We start from the raw sequence: 25,092 nt of genomic DNA, 5'->3' as shown, positions 1-25,092 counted from the left end.
GCCTCATGCGTCTTTTACTGAGGAGTGGCTTCCGTCTGGCCAGTCTACCATAAAGGCCTGATTGGCGGAGTGCTGCAGAGATGGTTGTTCTTCTGGAAGGTTCTCGCATCTCCACAGAGGAACTCTATAGCTCTGTCAGAGTGACCATCGGGTTCTTGATCACCTCCCTGACCAAGGCCCTTCTCCCCCTGATTGCTCAGTTTGGCCGGGCGGCCAGCTCTAGGAAGAGTCTTGGTGGATCCATGGAAAACAAGGACATTTCTAAGTGGCCCCAAACTTTTGAACGGTAGTGTACATATATCTTAATATCATTTGCGAGAGCTTTAGTTGCTTTAGTTTCTGAATAAGGCGTTTCATTGCATTGTGTAACTTACACGCTGCATCAAAAATAAACTTTGATTTGATTAGTTTGAACACATGGCTACAATATACCCTATTACAGAATAAAAGAAAACAGAGAGGTAAACTATCAATTCATATAATTTATTTGCATAGATTAAACATGCAATCAAATCAATTGACCAAGTAATGAACATAAATCATTACTATGTAGAATTGCAGGAAATTAATTTTAAAAACAGCCATAAAAATCAAGCTTTTGGTGTTGTGTATTCATGCATCTCAATAAACTATAACCATAATGCATTTTTACCTCCAACTTGGCCCAATTCACATTTCCAATTGCCCACCCTGACATACCAAGCTAGAACGGGCCCTGCGCCTCATCCAATAGCCAATATTGGCTAAATATCCCAAGCAGGGCTACTTCCAGAGAGGTTCAGGCTCCTTGGGCTCTGCAGTGGCCACTCTGGTTTGGGTGTCGCTGTAACCAAGTGGTCACATATCATTCTCTGGGTTCCACTGCCAAGAGGAGTCCATGGAGTTTTATGAACATCAAGGCAGACCACTGCCAAGAGGAGTCCATGGAGTTTTATGAACATCAAGGCAGACCACTGCCAAGAGGAGTCCATGGAGTTTTATGAACATCAAGGCAGACACAGAGTGCATTTGGATCCTAGATCTCCGTGGTGTGATGACAAGGTTCATGTGGTTAAACTGCCGAGCTGCAGGGAATGAGATATATTTAAGCAATAAATCCCGGGGGGTGTGGTATATGGCCAATATACCATGGCTAACGGCTGTTCTTAAGTGACTGGACACAGCCCTTAGCCGTGGTATATTGGCCATATACCACAAACCCCCAAGGTGCCTTATCGCTATTATAAACTGGTTACCAACGTAATTAGAGCAGTAAAAATAAATGTTTTGTCATACCCGTGGTATACGGTCTGATATACCACGGCTGTCAGCCAATCAGCATTCAGGGCTCGAACCACCCAGTTTATATGTACAGTTAAGCAGTGGTCTCAGGGGTGGCACGTGTTCCCCCCCTTACTGTGACCAAAAGTCCCTAAAGCCATTGACGGTGGAAGGCGCACGGGAGGGAGAAGCGTTGGCACAGGATCTGAAATGGCTGCTTCCCCCGGACCGAGGAGGAAGAGGCACAGGGATGGATCTCTCTCTCCAGGATGTGACATATCAGGTGTGTGTCCTCAGACTGCGCTGCAGCCTGATCCACTGCAGATGTTGCCGTTTAAAGCTTGTGGTTTGAGAACGGGCGGCTTCTCATGTTGTTTATAAGGCTGGCTGGGAACTGCTGGTGATTCTTTTTCCAACATTCTGATTGGCCAAAGTGGTCAAGCCTCTGCCGGGCCTCCACAGTGCACACACACGGCCTACTGTTGTTCGTCACTCTCTCCCCCCACTAGAGAGAAGACAGGGAGGAAACCACCATCTATCTCCAGGCTGCTATACAGAATGATTTGGTTTGTCATTCTATTGTTTTTCATGGAATTTTAGTGGTCATTTAAATATAATTTAATAAATAGTTTAACCAGCACTATGTAGTCTAAAATTGAAAAACACGAGGGAGTGCCGCTCCTCCGTGATCCGGCAGACTAGACTATGAGCCTCACTTATGGATGAGTTACACCTTTTATTTTTCAGGTCAACCAGTACAAGAAACATTTTAATACAAAGTTGCCTTCACAACTCCATTTTACATATGTTCTGGCCTTTTAACAAAAAAATTATAATAATATTGGGACTGTATTATCTGTAATATTTAAGTGTGTCGGAACTCAAATGCCACCATCTCCCTGTCTATGTCTGCAGAGAAACATTAATGTCCTGTCCAGTTACATTCCCTTTTAGTAATATCAAATCAGGATTTAGGAATGTGGTTTGATGTCAACTAGACATGCTATCAAAAAAAAAAATATATGAATATGTAAATAAATAAATATATAAATATATGATATGCATAAAAAAAAGAGAGTACATTTAGTTTTTAGTCTATTTTTTGTGTTATTACATTATTGATTAAAGTTATTAGACTATTCATTATTTTATTTTTACCCACTTCCTAATGGCCTACTGCCAAAACTGCACACTGTAATAATTATTAGATTATACACAAAAATGTTATTAGCGTTAAAACATTATCACATTATCAGCATTTACTACATTATTGGCAGTTATTACATTATCTGTTGCTACATGGTGGATTACTCCATAACCGATATTCCACCTGAATATACATTATTAATGCATTTACAGTCAAGCCACAACTTGCTGTGTCAGATCACACTTTACCTTAAAATATGTAGTGAGTCAACCAGAACCAGGAACCTATTCAACCAGAACCAGGAACCTTACCTATTCAATCTCCCTCCCATTTACAAATGGAAAAAGACCAGTAACAGTGTATGAGACACCATTAAATAGTGCAGAAATTGATTATATGCTGAACCGCTTTCAGTACATTAAATGTATTTATAGTAAAGGAAACATTAATTTGGCAACATATAAGCTAAACAAAATATTCTATAAACTAGCAACAAAATCATGTAAGAAAAAAAAAATATATATATATATGAATGTGGGGAAAACATATACAAACAAAATGCCCAAAGAAAACTGGTTTGACAGTGAATGTAATTCTGCCAGGAAAAACCAGAGGCAACTGTCAAACTAAAAACACAGAAACCCCACAGACCAGGTTGGATGAGTAAAATATAATAATAATAATAATAATAATAATACTAATACTAATATTAATAATATTAATAATAATAATAATAATAATAATAATAATAATAATAATAATAATAATAATAATAATAATAATAATAATAATAATAATAAAATATCACCTGGACCTAAGACAGTATAAAAAGACGCTACAAAAAAATTAAAAATTAAATATTCTACATGTGGGGCTTAATACCTCATATAATATGAAAAACATCCCCGTTCAAAATGGCAACTTCTGGAAAAACTACTTTGAAAAACTGAAAATGAAAATCCAGAATGCCAGAAGTTATCCGAGACTCAGACCGAATTAGTCGATCAATTACAAAACTTAGAAAGAATAATTAAAGACCAAACAAACCCTTCACAGAGCTGACAGAGAAAACAAAGCCTTCACAGAGCTGACAGAGAAAACAAACCCCTCAGGTGGTAGAGCCAGACAGTATCTGCAATGAGATGCTGAAGAAAAAAGCATCTCTAAGCTGCATTCTCAAGCTCTTCAACATGATGCTGAATGTAGGATACTATCCAGAAACATGAAATAAAGGTATATTAAAGCCCAATATCTACTATCTTCTTGTTGTTTTAATATCTACTATTCTTAAATATGTTGTTTTAATATCTACTATTCTTAAATATGTTGTTTTAATATCTACTATTCTTCTTGTTGTTTTAATATCTACTATTCTTCTTGTTGTTTTAATATCTACTATTCTTAAATATGTTGTTTTAATATCTACTATTCTTAAATATGTTGTTTTAATATCTACTATTCTTAAATATGTTGTTTTAATATCTACTATTCTTCTTGTTGTTTTAATATCTACTATTCTTAAATATGTTGTTTTAATATCTACTATTCTTATTGTTGTTTTAATATCTACTATTCTTAAATATGTTGTTTTAATATCTACTATTCTTAAATATGTTGTTTTAATATCTACTATTCTTCTTGTTGTTTTAATATCTACTATTCTTAAATATGTTGTTTTAATATCTACTATTCTTCTTGTTGTTTTAATATCTACTATTCTTAAGTATGTTGTTTTAATATCTACTATTCTTAAATATGTTGTTTTAATATCTACTATTCTTAAATATGTTGTTTTAATATCTACTATTCTTATTGTTGTTTTAATATCTACTATTCTTAAATATGTTGTTTTAATATCTACTATTCTTAAATATGTTGTTTTAATATCTACTATTCTTAAATATGTTGTTTTAATATCTACTATTCTTAAATATGTTGTTTTAATATCTACTATTCTTCTTGTTGTTTTAATATCTACTATTCTTAAATATGTTGTTTTAATATATACTATTCTTAAATATTTATATTTTTTCATTTTTTCATTTAACCTTTATTTAACCAGGTAAGCCAGTTGAGAACAAGTTCTCATTTACAACTGCGACCTGGCCAAGATAAAGCAAAGCAGTGCGATAAAAACAACAACACAGAGTTACATATGGGGTAAAACAGAACATAAAGTCAAAAATACAACAGAAAATACAGTGAGGGAAAAAAGTATTTGATCCCCTGCTGATTTTGTACGTTTGCCCACTGACAAAGAAATGATCAGTCTATAATTTTAATGGTAGGTTTGCACACATCTCAGGAGGGATTTGTCCCACTCCTCTTTGCAGATCGTCTCCAAGTCATTAAGGTTTCGAGGCTGACGTTTGGCAACTCAAACCTTTGGCTCCCTCCACAGATTTTCTATGGGATTAAGGTCTGGAGACTGGCCAGGCCACTCCAGGACCTTAATGTGCATCTTCTTGACCCACTCCTTGCCTTGGCCGTGTGTTTTGGGTCATTGTCATGCTGGAATACCCATCCCCTGGCTGAGGGAAGGAGGTTCTCACCCAAGATTTGACGGTACATGGCCCCGTCCATCGTCCCTTTGATGCGGTGAAGTTGTCCTGTCCCCTTAGCAGAAAAACACCCCCAAAGCATAATGTTTCCACCTCCATGTTTGACGGTGGGGATGGTGTTCTTGGGGTCATAGGCAGCATTCCTCCTCCTCCAAACACGGCGAGTTGAGTTGCCAAGACCTCGATTTTCGTCTCATCTGACCACAACACTTTCACCCAGTTCTCCTCTGAATCATTCAGATGTTCATTGGCAAACTTCAGACGGGCATGTATATGTGCTTTCTTGAGCAGGGGGACCTTGCGGGCGCTGCAGGATTTCAGTCCTTCACGGCGTAGTGTGTTACCAATTGTTTTCTTGGTGACTATGGTCCCAGCTGCCTTGAGATCATTTACAAGATCCTCCCGTGTAGTTCTGGGCTGATTCCTCACCGTTCTCATGATCATTGCAACTCCACGAGGTGAGATCTTGCATGGAGCCCCATGCCGAGGGAGATTGACAGTTATTTTGTGTTTCTTCCATTTGCGAATAATCGCGCCAACTGTTGTCACCTTCCCACCAAGCTGCTTGGTGATGGTCTTGTAGACCATTCCAGCCTTGTGTAGGTCTACAATCTTGTCCCTGACATCCTTGGAGAGCTCTTTGGTCTTGGCCTTGGTGGAGAGTTTGGAATCTGATTGATTGCTTCTGTGGACAGGTGTCTTTTATACAGGTAACAAACTGAGATTAGGAGCACTCCCTTTAAGTGTGTGCTCCTAATCTCAGCTCGTTACCTGTATAAAAGACACCTGGGAGCCAGAAATCTTTCTGATTGAGAGGGGGTCAAATACTTATTTCCCTCATTAAAATGCAAATCAATTTATAACATTTTTGACATGCGTTTTTCTGGATTTATTTGTTGTTATTCTGTCTCTCACTGTTCAAATAAGCCTAACATTAATTATCATTTCTCTGTCAGTGGGCAAACGTACAAAATCAGCAGGGGATCAAATACTTATTTCCCTCACTGTATATATACAGTGTGTGCGAATGTAGCAAGTTATGGAGGTAAGGCAATAAATAGGCCATAGTGCAAAATAATTACAATTGTTGTAATATCTACTATTCTTATTGTTGTTTTAATATCTACTATTCTTAAATATGTTGTTTTAATATCTACTATTCTTAAATATGTTGTTTTAATATCTACTATTCTTAAATATGTTGTTTTAATATCTACTATTCTTAAATATGTTGTTATAATATCTACTATTCTTAAATATGTTGTTTTAATATCTACTATTCTTAAATATGTTTTTTTAATATCTACTATTCTTAAATATGTTGTTTTAATATCTACTATTCTTCTTGTTGTTTTAATATCTGCTATTCTTCTTGTTGTTTTAATATCTGCTATTCTTCGTGTTGTTTTCGCTGAGAGAGAGTGAAAGAGAGAGAGAAAGAGGCTGACAGAGGGACAGAAAGACAAACAGATGGATTCTGGAAGAGCTGAGGCCGGAAGATAAGTTTTTACTACTCCTCCCCTTCTCATCCCCCACTTCTCTGTTATCTTTATTCTCTCATTCCCTCTCTTTCCTCTCTTCTCCTCTCATTCCCCCTCTTTCCTCTCTTCTCTTCTCATTCCCTCTCTTTCCTCTCTTCTCTTCTCATCTGTTTCCTCTCTTTTCCTCTCTTCTCATTCCCCCTCTTTCCTCTCTTCTCTTCTCATTCCCTCTCTTTCCTCTCTTCTCTTCTCATCCGTTTCCTCTCTTCTCCTCTCATTCCCCCTCTTTCCTCTCTTCTCTTCTCATTCCCTCTCTTTCCTCTCTTCTCATCTGTTTCCTCTCTTTTCCTCTCTTCTCCTCTCATTCCCTCTCTTCTCCTCTCCTCTCTTCTCCTCTCTCTCCTCTCCTCTCTTCTCCTCTCCTCTCCTCTCTCTCCTCTCCTCTCCTCTCCTTCCTCTCTCTTCTCTTTCCTCTCTTCTCTTCTCCTCTCTTCTCTACTCATCTGTTTCCTCTCCTCTCTTCTCCTCTCTTCTCCTCTCCTCTCCTCTCCTCCTCTCTTCTCTTCTCCTCTCTTTTCCTTTCTTTTCCTCTCGTCTCCTCTGTTTCATATATTCCTAACAGTTAAAGGATGTGTCCCAAATGGCACCCTATTCCCTACATAGTGCACTACTTTTGACCAAAGCTCTATTGGCGCTGGTGCCTTATGTCCTTGGTCAAAAGTAGTGCACTATATAGGGAATAGGGTGCCATTTGGGATGCAGACAAAGTCTTGTGTGTTTGAACTGACCCAGTGGAGATGGAGTCTTTATAGGAGAGACCACTTAAGCTGTCACCCTGTCCTTCTGCACAAGTAGCTATAAATCCTTTACACACACACACACGCACACACACACACACACACACACACACACACACGCAAACGCAGAGACACACACCCCCTCCATCGCTCTCCCTCCATCCACACACGAGCCACAAATCTCCTTTCTCCCCTTTCTTACATTAAACATCCATCATATTACATTACAGTGTCTGTTAACTACCTCTCTACCAGACCACTATTCATCACAAAGGCTTCGTCCCAAATGGAACCGTATTTCTTATTTGTGACTCGTTTCAGGAAACTAGGAGAATGTCACGTGTCACTACTTCACAGGAGAGGCAACTGAACGTAAACATTTTATTTTTTATCAAAATGCATTTTTTGGCAGAAATGCTTTCTGGAACGTGAACTTTCATGTGCCTTAATACCAACTTCTTTTCAAGTGCCTTAATACCAACTTGTATGCCATCTATAAATACGAATACAATTGTTAAATTACGAGCCTAGTTTTTTTAGCCACGGAAAAAGACAGGAACATTCCCGCTAGCCATGATTGGCTGAGATATTGGATGGGCTGGACATGCCGAGAGATGAGTTGGGATTGGTCTGCCATGTAGCCTGCTGAGTTGGGATTGGTCTGCCATGTAGCCTGCTGAGTTCGGATTGGTCTGCCATGTAGCCTGCTGAGTTCGGATTGGTCTGCCATGTAGCCTGCTGAGTTGGGATTGGTCTGCCATGTAGCCTGCTTCTGTCTATAACATGAGCTGCTCAGTATGTGTAGATAATTCTTGCTACTGCGGCTTTTTAAAAAGATATCACAAAGAACTGCAAAAGTGTTGCTAATTCTCGCCACTTTCTGGAGGACCGAGTTTTGAAATCAGTGGAATGCGCGGTGGAGGCTAAGGAGATGGAGAAAATTCAACCGTTTGATTGCAAATATGCGGAGGGAGTCGAAAAGAGAAACACACAGAAGGCTGTTGTATAAAACACCTGTCTCCGGATTACATCTTCAAACTAAGGGCAACCATGGCATGTGTGACAGAGGGAGAAGCGTCCATCCATGTATACAGGTAAGAGAGTCCAGCTATCTACATTTTCAGATATTATACGTTTCTAATTTTGTCAGAAAGTCATTTTCATTGCAAGTTAAAGAGTACTGTTAGCTAGCCAGCTAAGGTTATCTGGCTGGCTCGCTAGCTAATGTTACGTGTATGAAATGTGTAGAAATATTATTCGTATCTCAGAGTCATTTGCATTGCTAGTTATAGCCTAATATTAGCTAGCTAGCTAACATTGAACCTAGTTGGTTAGCTTTAGCTACCTGTAGATTCATGCAGGGTAGTAACGTCATGAGTTGGGATTATGGTTCATTGTTTAGCTAGCTAGCTAGCTACATGTCTAAACCAAAGACTCCACTCTGCAAGTAACCATTTCACTGTACCATTTACACCTTCAGTATCCTGTGCATGTGACAAAGAAACTTTTATTTTATATGGTATAGTGTGTGTTTACCAGAGACAGTAATGTGAAGAACAACATGCACCAACCTGCACCAAAGTCAAATCAGAATATAACATTAGGCCAACGGGACAGTGTCCAAGTTCTAGAATTCTCTGTTAGAATGCCCTGCTACAGACATGTCCATAGACGTAGTATAAACCTGCCTTTAGTCTTGAAATCTTTGGTTGTTCAGTACACTACCGTACTCACTCTGTTTAGCACATGGCCTCACATGGGAATCCTTAAAGAGATGGGTGGGGCTAAGGCTTAAGAGGGTGTGAACGATGCTGAATGGGTGTAGACAAAGAAGAGCTCTCCAGTATGTTTGCCAAAACATTCAAGGGCCAGTTTCTCAAAAGTGGGGTTACAAGTTTATCAACTTTCAAAGCAGATTGATTTTCCCATTGTTCCTCAACTGTAGTGTATGATATACCATTTTCTAGCTATGAGTCTCTACTTTTATCCAATGTAAAAAACACAATTTCAAATGTTGCTACATAAGACCACATACAGTGCAGTGCACTACTGTTGACCAAGGCCCATAGGTTATATGGTGCTATTTGGAACGTAACCTAAGATAAATATTCTGTCCAAAACAGACTTTTGAAATGAATAATCGTGTGGGTATTTTTGTTTTGTTTTTATGGGTAACCATGTTCTCCCGATCCACTGTGTTTCGAGCATTACATTCTACGACAACCTCAACACAAACAGAAGTCATTCTGGGCTCTAGAACTATGACACAGCAGTCAAACGCCGAGGTGGCTATGGAAGTAACAGTGTGGATTACATTTACATTTCAGTCATTTAGCAGACGCTCTTATCCAGAGCGACTTACAGTTAAGTGAGTGCATACATTTTCATACTGGCCCCCCCCCCCCCGTGGGAATCGAACCCACAACCCTGGCGTTGCAAACGCCATGCTCTACCAACTGAGCTACATCCCTGCCGGCCATTCCCTCCCCTACCCTGGACGACGCTGGCTAATTGTGCACCGCCCCATGGGTCTCCCGGTCGCGGCCGGCTACGACAGAGTCTGGATTCGAACCAGGATCTCTAGTGGCACAGCTAGCACTGTGATGCAGTGCCTTAGACCACTGCACCACTCGGGAGACAGAGACAGAGTTCTACAGTAGAGATAGAGATGTGTTTGTGTTGAGGTTTAAGAATGCTTGTAATACACACATTTATACACACATACATACACACACACCAAAACCCACACACACACACCCATGCACACAAGCACGCACACATGCACACAGGTACCTGCTGCGGAGCAGTGTAGTTGGCTGGGTTGGACACAGAGTTGTTGCTGGAGTACAGACCAGATGAGGAAGTGAAACTGGACCCTGGAGAGAGAAGGAGAGACAGAGAGACAGAGAGAGAGACAGAGAGAGAGAAGGAGGCAGATGAGAGGAGAGATTAAGGAAAGGAGAGAGAGGAGAGGAGAGGAGAGAGGAAGGAAATGAGAGAGAGGAGAGGAGAGACAGAGGAGAGGAGAGGAGGGGAGAGGAGAGGACAGAGGAGAGGAGAGAGGAAGGAAAGGAGAGGAGAGACAGAGGAGAGAGAGGAGAGGAGAGAGGGGAGAGACAGAGGAGAGGAGAGGAGAGGAGAGAGGGGAGAGACAGAGGAGAGGAGAGAAAGAGGAGAGGAGAGGTGAGGAGAGAGGAAGGAAAGGAGAGGAGAGGAGAGGAGAAGAGAAAGAGGAGAGACAGAGGAGAGGAGAGGAGAGAGGAAGGAGAGGAGAGACAGAGGAGAGGAGAGACAGAGGAGAGGAGAGGAGAGAGGAAGGAAAGGAGAGGAGAGGAGAGGAGAGGAGAGGAGAGGAGAGGAGAGGAGAGGAGAGGAGAGGAGAGGGAGGAGAGGGGAGAGGAGAGGAGAGGAGAGGAGAGGAGAGAGGGAGAGGGAGAGGAGAGGAGAGGAGAGGAGGAGAGGAAGGAAAGGAGAGGGAGAGGAGGAGAGGAGAGGAGAGGGAGGAGAGGAGAGGAGAGGGAGGAGAGGAGAGGAGAGGGGGAGAGGAGAGGAGAGGAGAGGAGAGGAGAGGAGAGGAGAGGAGAGACAGAGGAGAGGAGAGGAGAGAGGAAGGAAAGGAGGGGAGAGAGTAGAGAGAGGAGAGAGAAGAGAGGAGAGAGAGGAGAGGTGAGAGAGAGGAGAGGTGAGACAGAGGAGAGAGAAGAGAGGAGAAAGAGGAGAGGAGAGACAGAGGAGAGAGAAGAGAGGAGAGAGAGGAGAGGAGAGGAGATAGGAAGGAAAGAAGAGAGAGGAGAGACAGAGGAGAGGAGAGAGGAAGGAAGGAAAAGAGACAGAGGAGAGGAGAGACCGAGGAGAAGAGACAGAGGAGTATAGAGAGGAAGGAAAGGAGAGAGAGGAGAGACAGAGAGAGAGAGACAGAGAGAGAGAGAGAGAGAGAGAGAGAGAGAGAGAGAGAGAGAGAGAGAGAGAGAGAGAGACAGAGAGAGAGAGACAGAGACAGAGACAGAGAGAGAGAGAGAGAGAGAGAGAGAGAGAGAGAGAGAGAGAGAGAGAGAGAGAGAGAGAGAGAGAGAGAGAGAGAGAGAGAGAGAGAGAGAGAGAGAGAGAGAGAGAGAGAGAGAGACAGAGAGAGATTATTGTTTATTTCACTTCTGTTTATTATCTACTTCACTTGCTTTGGTAATGTTAACGTTAGTTTCCCATGCCAATAAAGCCCTTAAATTGAAATCGAAATTGAATTGAGAGAGAGAGAGATTAATTAATTAATCATGTGTCAATTTATTTTGCTGACATTATAGGCATTGAGACATTTATATATTTATTCATTTAACCTTTATTTATACAGGGAATCCCACTAGAGAGCAGGGTATCTTTTTCAATGATCCTCTGTGTTACTACAAACAACTATTCAAACAGCTTAAACAGACACAATTACATACGGAGCAGAATTATTCGATTTTTACAAGTTCACTCCACAATGAACAGGTCCTGTATTTTAGTCTTACCTAATGAAGCCAGGAATTCCTACTTAAGTCACGCTAGTACGGTATCTGTCACCTGATTGGTCGGGTTTCCACTCTCACATTCCTCTGATTGGCTGTTATGGCCACTGACCTGGCATCTGATATGGTGAGTAGGCTGTCTGTCCAGGCTGGGGCGTGTAGCTGAGGCTGGTCTGTAGGGGGGTTTGGGAGAGACCCCCCTCTGTCTTCATACCTGGTAACATCACACCCAGGTCTGGAGAGAGAGAGGGGGGTAGTCGAGAGGGAGGGGGGAGAGAGCGAGGGAGAGAGAGAAAACAAAACAGGTTGGCATCCATATATCTGCCATTGCATAAAAGATGGAGGTGAGAGGACAATATGTCTGAGTACGTGCATGTCAGTCTTTACCATAGGTAGACAGTCCGTAGGCCTGGCCAGTCTGGGAGTATGCGGTGTAGACGGTCGACGGCTGCATGCTGCTGAACTGGGATTGGCCGGCGTACGCTGGCATGGGCGGGGCTGCCGGTGTGGATAGGATGTGGGGGTACGGCCTGAGGAGAGGGGGAGGAGAGGAGTACACATACGTTTTCAGAATACTACAAAAGTATGTACAGTTACAAGTAATAGGAAAACCACATGATAATACTTACTTGGAGGGGTAGATGGGTGGGGAGTACTGGTGTGGTTAGTAATGTAGTAATATAATATACAGTACCAGTCAAAAGTTTGGACACACCTACTCATTCTCACCCTTGGCATTCTCTCAACCAGCTTCACCTGGAATGGATTTCAATTAACAGGTGTGCCTTCTTAAAAGTTAATTTGTGGAATTACTTTCCTTCTTAATGCGTTTGAGCCAATCAGTTGTGTTGTGACAAGGTAGGGGGGTATACAGATGATAGCCCTATTTGGTAAAAGACCAAGTCCATATTATGGCAAGAACAGCTCAAATAAGCGAAGAGAAATGACAGTCCATCATTACTTTAGGACATGAAGGTCAGTCAATACGGAAAATGTCAAGAACTTTGAACGTTTCTTCAAGTGCAGTAGCAAAAACCATCAAGCGCTATGATGAAACTGGCTCTCATGAGGACCGCCACAGGAATGGAAGACCCAGAGTTACCTCTGCTGCAGAGGATAAGTTCATTAGAGTTACCAGCCTCAGAAATTGCAACCCAAATAAATGCTTCACAGAGTTCAAGTAACAGACACATCTCAACATCAACTGTTCAGAGGAGACTGTGTGAATCAGGCCTTTATGGTCGAATTGCTGCAAAGAAACCATTACTAAAGGACACCAATAAGAAGAAGAGACTTGCTTGGGCCAAGAAACACGAGCAATGGACATTAGACCGGTGGAAATGTGTCCTTTGGTCTGGAGTCCAAATTGGAGAGTTTTGGTTCCAACCGCCGTGTCTTTGTGAGATGCGGTGTGGGTGAACGGATGATCTCTGCATGTGTAATTCCCACCGTAAAGCATGGAGGAGGTGGTGTTATGGTGTGGGGGTGATTTGCTGGTGACACTGTCTGTGATTTGTTTAGAATTCAAGGCACACTTAACCAGCATGGCTACCACAGCATTCTGCAGCGGTACGCCATCCCATCTGGTTTGGGCTTAGTGGGACTATAATTTGTTTTTCAACAGGACAATGAACCAACACACCTCCAGGCTGTGTAAGGGCTATTTTACCAAGAAGGCGAGTGATGGAGTGCTGCATCAGATGACCTTGCCTCCACAATCCCCCGACCTCAACCCAATTGAGATGGTTTGGGATGAGTCGGACCGCAGAGTGAAGGAAAAGCAGCCAACAAGTGCTCAGCGTATGTGGGAACTCCTTCAAGATGTTTGGAAAAGCATTCCAGGTGAAGCTGGTTGAGAGAATGCCAAGAGTGTGCAAAGCTGTCATCAAGGCAAATGGTGGCTATTTGAAGAATCTCAAATATAAAATATATTTTGATTTGTTTAACACTTTTTTGGTTACTACATGATTCCATATGTGTTATTTCATAATTTTGATGTCTTCACTATTATTCTACAATGTATATAAATAAAGAAAAACCCTTGAATGAGTAGGTGTGTCCAAACTTTTGAATGGTAGTGTAGCAATAGTGTATAGCATAGTTATATAGTAATATAATATAGTAATAGTGTATAGTATAGTAATATAGTAATAATGTATAATATAGCTACATAGTAAAATAGTAATATAATATATGAATAGTGTTTAGCATATTAATATAATAATTTTATATGGTAATAGTATATAGTATAGTTATATAGTAATATAATATAGTAATAGTGTATAGTATAGTTATATAGTAATAGTGTATAGTATAGTTATATAGTTTATTAAAGGACTTACTTGGATGGTTAGATGGGTTGGGAGTACTGGTATGGTTAGTAATATAGTAATATAATATAGGAATAGTGTATAGTATAGTTATATAGTAATATAATATAGTAATAGTGTATAGTATAGTTATATAGTAATATAATATAGTAATTGTGTATAGTATAGTTATATAGTAATAGTGTATAGTTATATAGTAATATAATATATTATAGTTATATAGTAATAGTGCATAGTATAGTTATATAGTAATATAATATAGTATAGTTATATAGTAATAGTGTATAGTATAGTTATATAGTTTATTAAAGGACTTACTTGGATGGTTAGATGGGTTGGGAGTACTGGTATGGTTAGTTATATAGTAATATAATATAGGAATAGTTTACAGTGCATTCTGAATGTATTTAGACCCCTTCACTTTTTCCACATTTTGTTACGTTACAGCCTTATTCTAAAATTGATTAAATAAAACATTTTCCTCATCAATCTACACACAATACCCCATAATGACTAAGCAAAAACAGTTTTTTAGAAATGTTTGCACATTTATTACAAATAAAAAACTGGAATATTACATTTACGTAAGTATTCAGAATCTTTACTCAGTACTTTGTTGAAGCACCTTTGGCAGCGATTACAGCCTCGAGTCTTCTTGGGTACGACTTTATAAGCTTGGCACACCTGTATTTGGGGAGCTTCTCCCATTCTTACATTTTCTCTCCACAGATCCTCTCAAGCTCTGTCAGGTTGGATGGGGAGTGTCGCTGCACAGCTATTTTCAGGTCTCTCCAGAGATGTTCGATCGGGTTAAAGTCCGGGATCTGGCTGGTCCACTCAAGGACATTCAGAGACTTGTCCCGAAGCCACTCCTGCGTTGTCTTGGCTGTGTGCTTGGGTCGTTATCCTGTTGGAAGGTGAACCTTCACCCCAGTCTGAGGTCCTGAGCGCTCTGGAGCAGGTTTTCATCAAGGATATCTCTGTACTTTGCTCCGTTCATCTTTGCCTCGATCCTGACTAGTTTCCCAGTACCTGCCGCTGAAAAACATCCCCACAGCATGATGCTGCCACCACCACCATGCTTCACCATAGGGATGGTATTGGCCAGGTGATGAGCGGTGCCATGTTTTCCTCCAGATGTGACGCTTTGTTCAATCTTAATTTCATCAGACTAGAGAATCTTGTTTCTCTTGGTCTGAGAGTCCTTTATGTGCCTTTTGGCAAACTCTTCCTTCGACCTCAAGGGTTGGTTTTTGCTCTGACATGCACTGTCAACTGTGGGACCTTATATAGACAGGTGTGTGCCTTTCCAAATCATGTCCAGTCAATTGAATTTACCACAGGTGGACTCCAATCAAGTTGTAGAAACATCAAGGATAATCAATGGAAACAGGATGCACCTGAGCCTAATTTCGAGTCTCATAGCAAAGGGTATGAATACTTATGTAAAAAGGTATTTCAGTTTTTTTTATAAATTAGCAAACATTACTAAAAACCTATATTTACAATGTCATTATGGGGTATTGCGTGTAGGTTGATGCTGATTTTTTTTAAATTAGATCTATTTTAGAATAATAATAAATAATAATTGGTCATTTAGCAGACGCTCTTATCCAGAGCGACTTACAGGAGCAATTAGGGTTAAGTGCCTTGCTCAAGGGCACATCGACAGATTTTTCACCTAGTCGGCTCGGGGATTAGAACCAGCGACCTTTCGGTTACTGGCACAACGCTCTTAACCACTAAGCTAGGCTGAAACGTAACAAAATATAATATAGTAATAGTGTATAGTATAGTTATATAGTATTATAATATAGTAAGTGTATATTATAGTTATATAGTAATATAATATATTAATAGCATTTAGTTATATAGTAATACAATATAGTAATAGCATTTAGTTATATAGTAATATAATATATAGTAAAAGTGCATAGTATAGTTATATAGTAATCTAATATAGTGATAGTGTATAGTATAGTAATACAGTAATATAATATATAGTAATAGTGCATAGTATAGTTATATAGTATATTCCAGGACTTACTTGGAGGGGTAGATGGGTGGGGAGTATTGGTGTGCAGATGGAGGGCTGTATCCACTGCTGGTGATGACTGACAACAAACAACAACAACAACAATAAACAACAAAAATGGTAATCAACTGGTGAACAACAACTAATACAGACACTGCGTCTGATCATATTCCTCTTTCTCATATGATTCTAGTTTGTTGTTTACATTTTCGTTTTAGTCATTTAGCAGACGCTCTTATCCAGAGCGACTTACGGTTAGTGAGTGCATACATTTTCATACTGGTCCCCCGTGGGAATCGAACCCACAACCCTGGCGTTGCAAGCGCCATGCTCTACCAACTGAGCGACATGGGACTGTTGTCATAGAGATGTCACAGGTCAACACTGACAACCACGCCCTCTGTCTCTAAAACCTCTCTACATGGGGCTGCATGTTTGCTGTGTGTGTGTTTGTGTGTTTGCATGTGTTGTGTGTGTGTGTGTTTGCATGTGTTGTGTGTGTGTGTGTGTGTGTGTTTGCGTGTGTGGGTGGGTGTTACCTGATCCTGCGTAGCTGTCCAGTGTTGTGTCTCCTGTAGTCGTGGCTGCCTCACTGTTGTTTATAGGCTCTGTTTTAACTGGAGAGGAAGGAGAGGAGAGACAGAGGAGAGGAGAGGAGAGAGGAAGGAAAGGAGAGAGAGGAGAGGAGAGGAGAGGAGAGGAGAGGAGAGGAGAGGAGAGGAGAGGAGAGGAGAGGAGAGGAGAGGAGAGGAGAGGAGAGGAGAGGAGAGGAGAGGCAGAGGAGAGGAGAGGAGAGAATAAGGAAAATAGTGAGAGGAGAGAGAGGAGAGGAGATACAGAGGAGATGAGAGGAGAGAGGAAGGAAAGAAGAGTGAGGAGAGAGAGGAGAGGAGAGACAGAGGAGAGGAGAGAGGAAGGAAAGGAGAGAGAGGAGAGGAGAGAAAGAGGAGAGGAGAGGAGAGAGGAAGGAAAGAAGAGTGAGGAGAGAGAGGAGAGGAGAAAGAGGAGAGACAGAGAAGAAGAGTGGACAGAGGAAGGAAAGAAGAGAGAGGAGAGAGAGGAGAGGAGAAAGAGGAGAGACAGAGAAGAGGAGTGGACAGAGGAAGGAGAGAAGAGAGAGGAGAGACAGAGGAGAAGAGAGACAGGAGATACAGAGGAGAAGAGAGGAGAGAAGAAGAACAGGAGAGAGAGGAGAGGAGAGAAAGAGGAGAGGAGAGAGGAAGGAAAGAAGAGAGAGGGGAGACAGAGGAGAGGAGAGGAGAGGGGAAGGAAAGGAAAGGAGAGATAGGAGAGGAGCGACAGAAGAGAGGAGAGAGGAAGGAAAGGAGAAAGAGGAGAGACAGAGAAGAGGAGAAAGGAAGGAAAGAAGAGAGGAGAGACAGAGGAGAGGAGAAAGAGGAGAGACAGAGAAGAGGAGAAAGGAAGGAAAGAAGAGAGGAGAGGAGAGGAGAGGAAAGAGGAAGGAAAGAAGAGAGAGGAGAGACAGAGGAGAGAGGAAGGAAAGGAGAGAGGAGAGAGGAAAGAGGAAGGAGAGGAGAGAGAGGAGAGGAGAGAAGGAAAGGAGTAAGAGGAGAGGAGAGAAAGAGGAGAGGAGAGGAGAGAGGAAGGAAAGAAGAGTGAGGAGAGAGAGGAGAGGAGAAAGAGGAGAGGAGAGGAGAGAGGAAGGAAAGAAGAGTGAGGAGAGAGAGGAGAGGAGAAAGAGGAGAGACAGAGAAGAGGAGAGGACAGAGGAAGGAAAGAAGAGAGGAGAGATAGAGGAGAGGAGAGATAGGAGATACAGAGGAGAGGAGAGGAGAAAGAAGAACGGGAGAGAGAGGAGAGGAGAGAAAGAAGAGAGGAGAGAGGAAGCAAAGAAGAGAGAGGAGAGACAGAGGAGAGGAGAAAGAGGAGAGAGAGGAGAGGAGAGGAGAGGAGATAGGAAGGAAAGAAGAGAGAGGAGAGACAGAGGAGAGGAGAGGAGAGGAGAGGAGAGGAGAGGAGAGGAGAGGAGAGGAGAGGAGAGGGGAAGGAAAGGAGAGATAGGAGAGGAGCGACAGAAGAGAGGAGAGAGGAAGGAAAGGAGAAAGAGGAGAGACAAAGGAGAGGAGAGAGAGGAGAGGAGAAGACAGGGGAAGGAAAGGAGAGAGAGCAGAGACAGAAGAGAGGAGAGAGGAAGGAAAGGTAGGAGAGGAGAGACAGAGGAGAGGAGAGGAGAGAGGAAGGAAAGAAGAGAGAGGAGAGGAGAGACAGAGGAGAGGAGAGGAGAGAGGAAGGAAAGAAGAGAGAGGAGAGACAGAGGAGAGGAGAGGAGAGGAGAGAGGAAGGAAAGAAGAGAGAGGAGAGACAGAGGAGAGGAGAGGAGAGGAGAGGCAGAGGAGAGGAGAGACAGAGGAGAGGAGAGGAGAGAAGAAGGAAAGAAGAGAGAAGAGAGACAGAGGAGAGGAGAGAGAGGAGAGGAGAAGACAGGGGAAGGAAAGGAGAGAGAGCAGAGACAGAAGAGAGGAGAGAGGAAGGAAAGGTAGGAGAGGAGAGACAAAGGAGAGAAGATAGGAAGGAAAGGAGAGAGAGGAGAGGAGAGGAGAGAAAAAGGAGAGGAGAGGAGAGGAGAGGAGAGGAGAGGAGAGGAGAGGAGAGGAGAGGAGAGGAGAGGCAGAGGAGAGAGGAAGGAGAGGAGGAGGAGGGAGGGAGGAAAGGAGAGAAGGAAGAAAGGAGAGAAGGAAGAGAGGGAGGAGAAGGAGGAGAGGAGATATGGAGGAGAGAAGAGAAGACAAGGAGAGGAGAGGAGGGAGGAAGGAGAGGGAGGAAAGGAGAGGAGAGGAGAGAGGGAGAAAAGGAGAGGAGAGCAGAGAGGGAGGAAAGGAGAGAAGGAAGAGAGGGAGGAAAGGAGAGAAGGAAGAGAGGGAGGAGAATGAGGGCTTGATATGATGTCATGTGCAGCACAGCGGAAGATCTCTAGACTGGGGTATTGTACCTGGTTACCATGGAAGATCTCTAGACTGGGGTATTGTGCCTAGCTACCATGGAAGATCTCTAGACTGGGGTATTGTACCTAGTTACCGTGGAAGATCTCTAGACTGGGGTATTGTACCTAGCTACCGTGGAAGATATCTAGACTGGGGTATTGTGCCTAGTTACCATGGAATATCTCTAGACTGGGGTATTGTACCTAGCTACCGTGGAAGATATCTAGACTGGGGTATTGTGCCTAGTTACCATGGAAGATCTATAGACTGGGGTATTGTACCTAGCTACCATGGAATATCTCTAGACCGGGGTATTGTACCTTGCTACGGTGGAAGCCTGTAACATAATTACACATGCCTGTTCTCTCTCAAACACACACCTAGGCCATGTTCAGTTGCCAAACGTTGCAGATAGAAATGCCATGAATAGAGACAACATGATTCCTTGGTCTTCACGTCGGAGAGGCATGTTTGTTCTATATTCTATATTTCTATCTGAACATTCCATAACGTTGTGAGCTGCTGAAGGCGCCCCTATAATCACACACACGTCACACAACCCCACCTCACACACATTTAAAACACACATCACGCCACACCACTCCAGAGCAGGCCGCTCGGCTCAGACACACACATGCTCAGTCAATACCATAGTCCTTTCCACTGTGGCCAGGGGGCGGGCTACTGCAGCCCAGCAGCCAATCAGCCGTGTTTAGAATAGTCATGGTCTCTCCTGAATGGGTGGAGGATCAGAGAGGGGGGGGCGGGGTTACAACTCACAGACAACCAATCTGCTCTCTCAACCTCAACAAGCCAAACCAGAACACTGCTGTGGTTAATTTGGATTCGGAATGGTTCATGAAGCTTCAGAATGGTTTACAAAATGTCACTCAGCATCCAAAAGTGGTCCTTGCAACTGGACTACCTAAAGGATTGTTACATGTATTAAACGCAGTTGCAAATATATTGGCACCCTTGCACTTTTCTTAAATAGTTCCCTATGTCTTCTAATATAAGCTGAAATGTAAGAAAATATTGGTCGACACACCATGTTATTGGATTTTCAACATTGCAGAACCAATTTTAATTTAAATCAACTTAAGTTTACAATTTTAATATAGAACATAAAGACAAAATGGAATGGACAAAATTATTGGCACCTCAGACCTAGTACTTAGTTGCACAGCCTTTTGGCCAAGATAACTGCAGACAAATGCTTATTGTAGTCATCAGTGAGCTTGCTGCACCTTTCTACTGGCAATTTGTCCCAGTCTTCAGCAGCGAACTGCTCTAATTCTTCTATGTTTTAGGGGGGTGACCTCCACCCACTGCTGTTGTCAGATCTCGCCATACGTTTTGGATGTGATTCAGATCTGGACTCTTCACTGGTGTCAATGTTGACCATGCAGTTGGATTTTAACAGTGAGGATGCAACAGCAAATCTTGACTTTTCTTGGCCCAAAGTGAGGCGTTTTATTTGCAAGACTGGACAAAACTGAACCGATATTTAAAAAAAGAAAATAAACCGGTCAAAGTCAAACTGAATCAAAATATGTAGCGCTCTAGCTAAGATAAAGCAAGGCTTCAAATATGCCTGTAACCCAGCAGCATGCCGACCTGTTACCTGTCCTGCCCTACAAACAAGGAAATTACAGGTGCTTAAATACAAATACCCACGATGCAACAGCCAGTGAGAATCAGTTTCACATCAGAATACTAAATAGCATTAATTTCAATACACTCATCCTCAGATGGTAAATGTACATGAATAACCTTAAGCACACAAATCAATAAAGGTGACATTATCATAAATACACTTCGGGATATGAACATGTACGTCCCCATTTTGCCGTCAATTCTCTGAAAGAGAAATAAACGGAACCCTCTTCAATCACAGAGGAAAACAAGGTCATCGTTTACATTTCTGAAGATTCACGTTAACGTTTTAATTCTTAAACATGACCACGTGGCCATTGTAACATTACCAGCAGTATACAGTGCTATGAAAAAGTATTTGCCCCCTTTCTAATTTTCTCTACTTTTGCATATTTGTGATACTGAATGTTAACAGATCTTCAACCAAAACCTAATATTAGATACAGGAAACATAATTGGAAACTTAAATCGGAAACTTAAATTGGAAACTTAAATCCGTTCTACCTAATTTCTACCAGCATGTCAAATGTGCAACCAGAGGGAAAAAAACTCTAGACCACCTTTACTCCACACACAGAGACGCATACAAAGCTCTCCCTCGCCCTCCATTTGGCAAATCTGACCATAACTCTATCCTCCTGATTCCTGCTTATAAGCAAAAACTGAAGCAGGAAGCACCAGTGATTCGGTTAATAAAAAAGTGGTCAGATGACGCAGATGCCAAGCTACAGGACTGTTTTGCTAGCACAGACTGGAACATGTTCCGGGATTCTTCAGACAGCATTGAGGAGTACACCACATCAGTCACTGGCTTCATCAATAAGTGCATCGATGATGTCGTCCCCACAGTGACCGCCGTACATACCCCAACCAGAAGCCATGGATTACAGGCAACATCCGCACTGAGCTAAAGGGTAGAGCTGCCGCTTTCAAGGAACGGGACTCTAACCCGGAAGCTTATAAGAAATCCCGCTATGACCTCCGACGAACCATCAAACAGGCAAAGAGTCAATACAGGTCTAAGATTGAATCATACTACACTGGCTCTGACGCTCGTCGGATGTGGCAGGGCTTGAAAACTATTACAGACTACAAAGGGAAGCACAGCCGCGAGCTGCCCAGTGACACAAGCCTACCAGACGAGCTAAACCACTTCTATGCTCGCTTCGAGGCAAGCAACACTGAAGCATGCATGAGAGCACCAGCTGTTCCGGACGACTATGTGATCACGCTCTCCGTAGCCGATGTGAGTAAGACTTTTAAGCAAGTCAACATTCACAAGGCCGCTGGGCCAGACGGATTACCAGGGCGTGTACTCCGAGCATGTGCTGACCAACTGGCAAGTGTCTTCACTGACATTTTCAACATGTCCCTGACCGAGTCTGTAATACCAACATGTTTCAAGCAGACCACCATAGTCCCCGTGCCCAAGAACTCTAAGATAACCTGCCTAAATGACTACCGACCCGTGGCACTGACGTCTGTAGCCATGAAGTGCTTTGAAAGACTGGTCATGGCTCACATCAACAGCATAATCCCAGAAACCCTAGACCCACTCCACTTGCATACCGCCCCAACAGATCCACAGATGATGCAATCTCTATCGCACTCCACACTGCCCTTTCCCACCTGGACAAGAGGAACACCTACGTGAGAATGCTATTCATTGACTACAGCTCAGCATTCAACACCATAGTGCCCTCTAAGCTCATCACTAAGCTAAGGATCCTGGGACTAAACACCTCCCTCTGCAACTGGATCCTGGACTTCCTGACGGGCCGCCCCAGGTGGTAAGGGTAGGTAACAACACATCTGCCACACTGATCCTCAACACGGGGCCCTCAGGGGTGCGTGCTCAGTCCCCTCCTGTACTCTCTGTTCACCCATGACTGCATGGCCAGGCACGACTCCAACACCATCATTAAGTTTGCCGACGACACAACAGTGGTAGGCCTGATCACCGACAACGATGAGACAGCCTATGGGAGGAGGTCAGAGATCTGGCCGTGTGGTGCCAGGACAACAACCTCTCCTCAACGTGACCAAGACAAAGGAGATGATTGTGGACTACAGGAAAAAAAGAGGACTGAGCACGCCCCCATTCTCATCGACGGGGCTGTAGTGGAACAGGTTGAGAGCTTCAAGTTCCTTGGTGTCCACATCACCAACGAACTATCATGGTCCAAGCACACCAAGACAGTCGTGAAGAGGGCACGACAAAGCCTATTCCCCCTCAGGAGACTAAAAAGATTTGGCATGGGTCCTCAGATCCTCAAAAAATTCTACAGCTGCACCATCGAGAGCATCCTGACTGGTTGCATCACCGCCTGGTATGGCAACTGCTTGGCCTCTGACCGCAAGGCACTACAGAGGGTAGTGCGTACGGCCCAGTACATCACTGGGGCAAAGCTCCCTGCCATCCAAGACCTCTATACCAGGCGGTGTCAGAGGAAGGCCCTCAAAATTGTCAAAGACTCCAGCCACCCTAGTCATAGACTGTTCTCTCTGCTACCGCACGGCAAGCGGTACCGGAGTGCCAAGTCTAGGTCCAAAAGACTTCTCAACAGCTTCTACCCACAAGCCATAAGACTCCTGAACAGCTAATCATGGCTACCCGGACTATTTGCACTGCCCCCCACCCCATCCTTTTACGCTGCTGCTACTCTGTTAAGTATTTATGCATAGTCACTTTAACTCTACCCACATGTACATATTACCTCAACTACCTCAACTAGCCGGTGCCCCCCGCACATTGACTCTGCACCGTTACCCCCCCTGTATATATAGCCTCCCTACTGTCACTTTATTTTACTTCTGCTCTTTGTTTTTCTCAACACTTTTTTTTGTTGTTGTTTTATTCTTACTTTTTTTGTTTAAAATAAACGCACTGTTGGTTAAGGGCTGTAAGTAAGCATTTCACTGTAATGTCTGCACTTGTTGTATTCGGCGCATGTGACCAATAAAATTTGATTTGATTTGATTTGATTTGAACAAATAACACAACAATTAAATATTTATTTCATAAACAAAGTTATGCAACACCCAATTCCCCTGTGTGAAAAAGTAATCACCCCCTTACACTCAATAACTGGTTGTGCCACCTTTAGCTGCAATGACTCCAACCAAATGCTTCCTGTAGTTGTTGATCAGTCTCTCACGTCGCTGTGGAGGAATTTTGGCCCACTCTTCCATGCAGAACTGCTTTAACTCAGTGACGTGTGGGTTTTCAAGCATGAACTGCTCGTTTCAAGTCCTGCCACAACATCTCAATTGAGATTAGGTCTGGACTTTGACTAGGCCATTCCAAAACTTCCAATTTGCTGCTTTTTAGCAATTTTCATGTAGACTTGATTGTGTGTTTTGGATCATTGTCTTGCTGCATGACCCAGCTGCGCTTCAGCTTCAGCTCACAGACGGATGGTCTGACATTCTCCTGTAGAATTCTCTGATACAGAGCAGAATTCATGGTTCCTTCTATTAAGGCAAGTCGTCCAGGTCCTGAGGCAGCAAAGCATCCCCAAACCATCACACCACCACCACCATGCTTGACCTTTGGTATGATGTTCTTACTGTGGAATGCAGTGTTTGGTTTTCGCCAGGCATAATGGGACCCATCTCGTCCAAAAAGTTGACTCAAGTTTGCCAAAAAGCACCTGGATGATCATCAAGACTCTTGGAAGAACGTTCTATGGACAGATGAATCAAAAGTACAACTTTTTGGACGACATGGTTCCAGTAATGCCTGGCGAAAACCAAACTCTGCATTCCACAGTAAGAACAAGTAAGAATACGTTTTTCACACAGGGGAATTGGGTGTTGCATAACTTTGTTTATGAAATAAATGAAATAAATATGTAATTGTTGTGTTATTTGTTCACTTATGTTCCCATTATCTAATATTAGGTTTTGGTTGAAGATCTGTTAACATTCATTATCACAAATATGCAAAAGTAGAGAAGATTAGAAAGGGGGCAAATACTTTTTCATAGCACTGTATTCAAGTCTGTGCTAGCAAAACAGTAACATGTAAACATTTGGTGGCACAGATATAAAGGAGAAGGGATAGCAAACAATTGATTGACTAAATCCCTCTTACCACTACACTACATCTGACTGGTTAATAACTCCTCTTACCACTACACTATATCTGACTGGTTAATAACTCCTCTTACCACTACACTATATCTGACTGGGTTAATAACTCCTCTTACCACTACACTATATCTGACTGGGTTAATAACTCCTCTTACCACTACACTACATCTGACTGGTTAATAACTCCTCTTACCACTACACTATATCTGACTGGGTTAATAACTCCTCTTACCACTACACTATATCTGACTGGGTTAATAACTCCTCTTACCACTATATCTGACTG

The 25,092-nt window shown here is 42.6% G+C and overlaps 1 protein-coding gene across 7 annotated transcripts in view; it reads right to left on the bottom strand.

Moving 5' to 3' along the window:
• eya4 (EYA transcriptional coactivator and phosphatase 4) overlaps positions 1-25,092 on the bottom strand; it is a 162,840-nt gene that overhangs the window by 45,585 nt on the left and 92,163 nt on the right. For 6 of the 7 annotated variants that reach the window (XM_045212923.1, XM_045212922.1, XM_045212925.1 and 3 more), the window contains 6 exons: positions 19,705-19,788; positions 16,653-16,730; positions 16,126-16,192; positions 12,136-12,278; positions 11,861-11,983; positions 10,040-10,122 (listed from right to left, as the gene is read on the bottom strand). In XM_045212923.1, the coding sequence (XP_045068858.1) occupies positions 10,040-10,122; positions 11,861-11,983; positions 12,136-12,278; positions 16,126-16,192; positions 16,653-16,730; positions 19,705-19,788 (578 nt within the window). The remainder of the gene's footprint in view (positions 1-10,039; positions 10,123-11,860; positions 11,984-12,135; positions 12,279-16,125; positions 16,193-16,652; positions 16,731-19,704; positions 19,789-25,092) is intronic. The other variant, XM_045212927.1, reaches the window with a different exon arrangement.

The sequence above is a fragment of the Coregonus clupeaformis genome, unplaced genomic scaffold, assembly GCF_020615455.1.
Source record: "Coregonus clupeaformis isolate EN_2021a unplaced genomic scaffold, ASM2061545v1 scaf0065, whole genome shotgun sequence".
NCBI classification, from domain to species: Eukaryota; Metazoa; Chordata; class Actinopteri; order Salmoniformes; family Salmonidae; genus Coregonus; species Coregonus clupeaformis.
Note: the sequence above shows the minus strand (reverse complement) of the source record. Positions and strands in the feature narration are given on the sequence as shown.